Source organism: Penaeus chinensis, chromosome 37 (genome assembly GCF_019202785.1).
Source record: "Penaeus chinensis breed Huanghai No. 1 chromosome 37, ASM1920278v2, whole genome shotgun sequence".
Lineage (NCBI taxonomy): Eukaryota > Metazoa > Arthropoda > Malacostraca > Decapoda > Penaeidae > Penaeus > Penaeus chinensis.
The window spans coordinates 9,495,152-9,497,651 of NC_061855.1; the positions used below are offsets into that span (position 1 = coordinate 9,495,152).

At 42.6% G+C, this 2,500-nt stretch overlaps 1 protein-coding gene across 5 annotated transcripts in view; it reads left to right on the top strand.

The window, feature by feature from the left end:
* LOC125045635 (la-related protein 1B-like) overlaps positions 1-2,500 on the top strand; it is an 89,100-nt gene that overhangs the window by 985 nt on the left and 85,615 nt on the right. For 4 of the 5 annotated variants that reach the window (XM_047643028.1, XM_047643030.1, XM_047643031.1 and 1 more), the window contains exon 1: positions 2,132-2,424. The exons of the other annotated variant lie outside the window; for it this stretch is intronic. In XM_047643028.1, coding sequence (XP_047498984.1) covers positions 2,133-2,424 — 292 coding nt within the window. In that variant the 5' untranslated portion in view covers position 2,132. Of the gene's footprint in view, positions 1-2,131; positions 2,425-2,500 lie in introns of those variants that run through there. 5 annotated transcript variants of the gene reach the window in all.

Genomic DNA, 2,500 nt, shown 5'->3' on the forward strand with positions numbered 1-2,500 from the left:
GGGACAAGGAACAGCGAAGGAGCCCACCTTCGAGGTAGAGGGAGGGCTGGTGTGGACCAGGTTGCAACGGAGAGTGTTCACCTGGCGAAAGATAAACTTGCAGTTGGTATCCAGGAGGATTTCCAAACTGTTGTCTCATTTTCAATAAATCTAGTTTGCGCGTTTTAGGTTTTTCTATCACACACACACACTATATATGTGTGTGTGTGTGTGTGTGTGTGTGTGTGTGTGTGTGTGTGTGTGTGTGTGTGTGTGTGTGTGCGCGTGTGTGTGTGTGTGGGTGTATGTATGTGTGTGTGTGTGGGTGTATGTATGTGTGTGTGTGTGTGTGTGTGTGTGTGTGTGTGTGTGTGTGTGTGTGTGTGTGTGTGTGTGTGTGTGTGTGTGTGTGTACGCAAACACACACTCACCCCCCTTCCACACACATATATATACATATATACGTGTTTGTGTATATGTATATACCACATATATGTATACCTGTATAGGCATATGTGTATATATATATGTATGTGCATATATACACATACATACATATATATATATATTTATATATATATATATATATATATATATATATATATAAACCAAACGATTTCCTGATTATCTATAAAAATGGGTTCCCACTTCCCACATCCACACTCAGATAATCTGTCTCATCGCACAGAATGCTGTGTCTCGTCCGGTTCTGTGCTTCTCACAATGCTGCATCACGCACTTCTGCATATATGCCGAAGAAGGCGTAACAGGCGTGGAGACTTTCACTGAACACTTCTTAAAAAAAAAGCGCACGTGCTATTCACTCCACGGAGAGGAAGAAATCATGAATTGTTAGTATGTTGGAATGTTTGTCTTTATTTGTTATGGGTGGCTTATTGATTTTTTTTTCTCGTTAGTACTGAATTTTCTTAATGGTTTCTCAATTGCTGGTTTGCCGATTTGTATTTAAAAAAATGTCAGTTTACATAATGTCAACTCTGATAAAAGCGGTACGGGTAGAAACAGTGAATATATCTGTTTTCTCTAATTTAATGTTTAAAAAAAAAGTACGCGCGTTACACGGGTTCATATAATAGTTCAATATTACCAGTATATTCAAGACAATATAAAATATGTTAATAATGCAATAATAATTATCAATATCAGTTATTATAATCAAAATAACAATAATATTCAACATGTTCATTTCTAATACCCACAATATTAAAAATCTTTATGTTAATAAATTTATGTAGTTATTTCATCTATAAAAATCGAATATCTAGCTCGTGGGTTCTGTGAAATAAAAGAACATTCCGATCCTACTTATAGAGTCTTCGATCTGCTTTTCAGAATACAAACAAGACCTATATTAAGGGCTGTGAAGGATTGTACTGTCCAAATTTCGATCACATTTTAAGAAATCTTCTAATCATATATTTGAGTTGAAGTTCTGTATGGGGAGTGACATACACTAAAACTATTCCGAAATAAATGCATCTGATATAAACAAAGCAAAAGAGACAAGAAAAAGGTCGGGAGGAGGCGTGGTGGAGTCTCGTCTCCCACATGCCCCTTCGTAGCTCCACCATGCTGTCGTGAGTGTTGTTCTCAGTACGCGTGTGGAATGGCACGGGGATTTAACTGTATTATTTCATCGGAGTGCGATTTCTAGACGTGAAAATGACTTTATGACGCAGGTCAGTGACTAATGTGTGTATTTAGTGGAGCTGTTTGTTATATCAACGCTGCAGAGACGCAATTTTAGTGGTAATATTGTCGGGTGTCTTTCGGTGGGAACATGGCGGAGCAAACAGATGTTGTGATGGCCAGTGTTAGCCCTTCGACAGACACTACTGGGACGTCCTCGTGGGCTGGCATTGTTGGTGGAGGAAAGAATGATGCTCCTGGAGATGATACGAAGGCTGTTGTGGAAAATAAAATTGTAGATAATGAACCGAGAGAGGAAGCAGCTGAGCCTAAAGTAGCCGCGAGTCCCCCGAAGCCCAAGGAGGCGACGGATCCCCCGATTGATGAACTGGACCCGGCTGAGCTCTCACAGTTCACAGAAATTCGCAATAAGAAGGATCGGATAAAGAAAAGGGACAACTTTCGGGGCGGGAGGAGGGGAGGCCGCGGAGGCCGCAGAGAACATGGTGAGTGGGACCCCAGACCCCAGGGGGAGAGGAGTGAAGGGGGCCAGCCGAGGCCGCGGAAAGCGTTTTGGCAAGGAGGCACCCGTCAAGGTAGCTAATGGTCCTGTAGCAGCAGAAGTGGAGGCTGAAGTTGTGGAAGAGGCAGAGTCCGTGGCAGAGCCTGAAGCTGAAGAGGAGAAGGTCCAGTATGTGCCGGCACCGGCACCCAGCGTCAACATTTGGGAGAAGCGGCAGGGGGGACCTCCCCCACCTGGCCCTGTCTTCACCTCTGCAGATCCACCACCCGGCGGTAAGTGATGAGCTGTGGTCTACTGTAGGAACTTAGGAACAGTGTTACTTCTATTTATTGTTTTTATTATAATTTG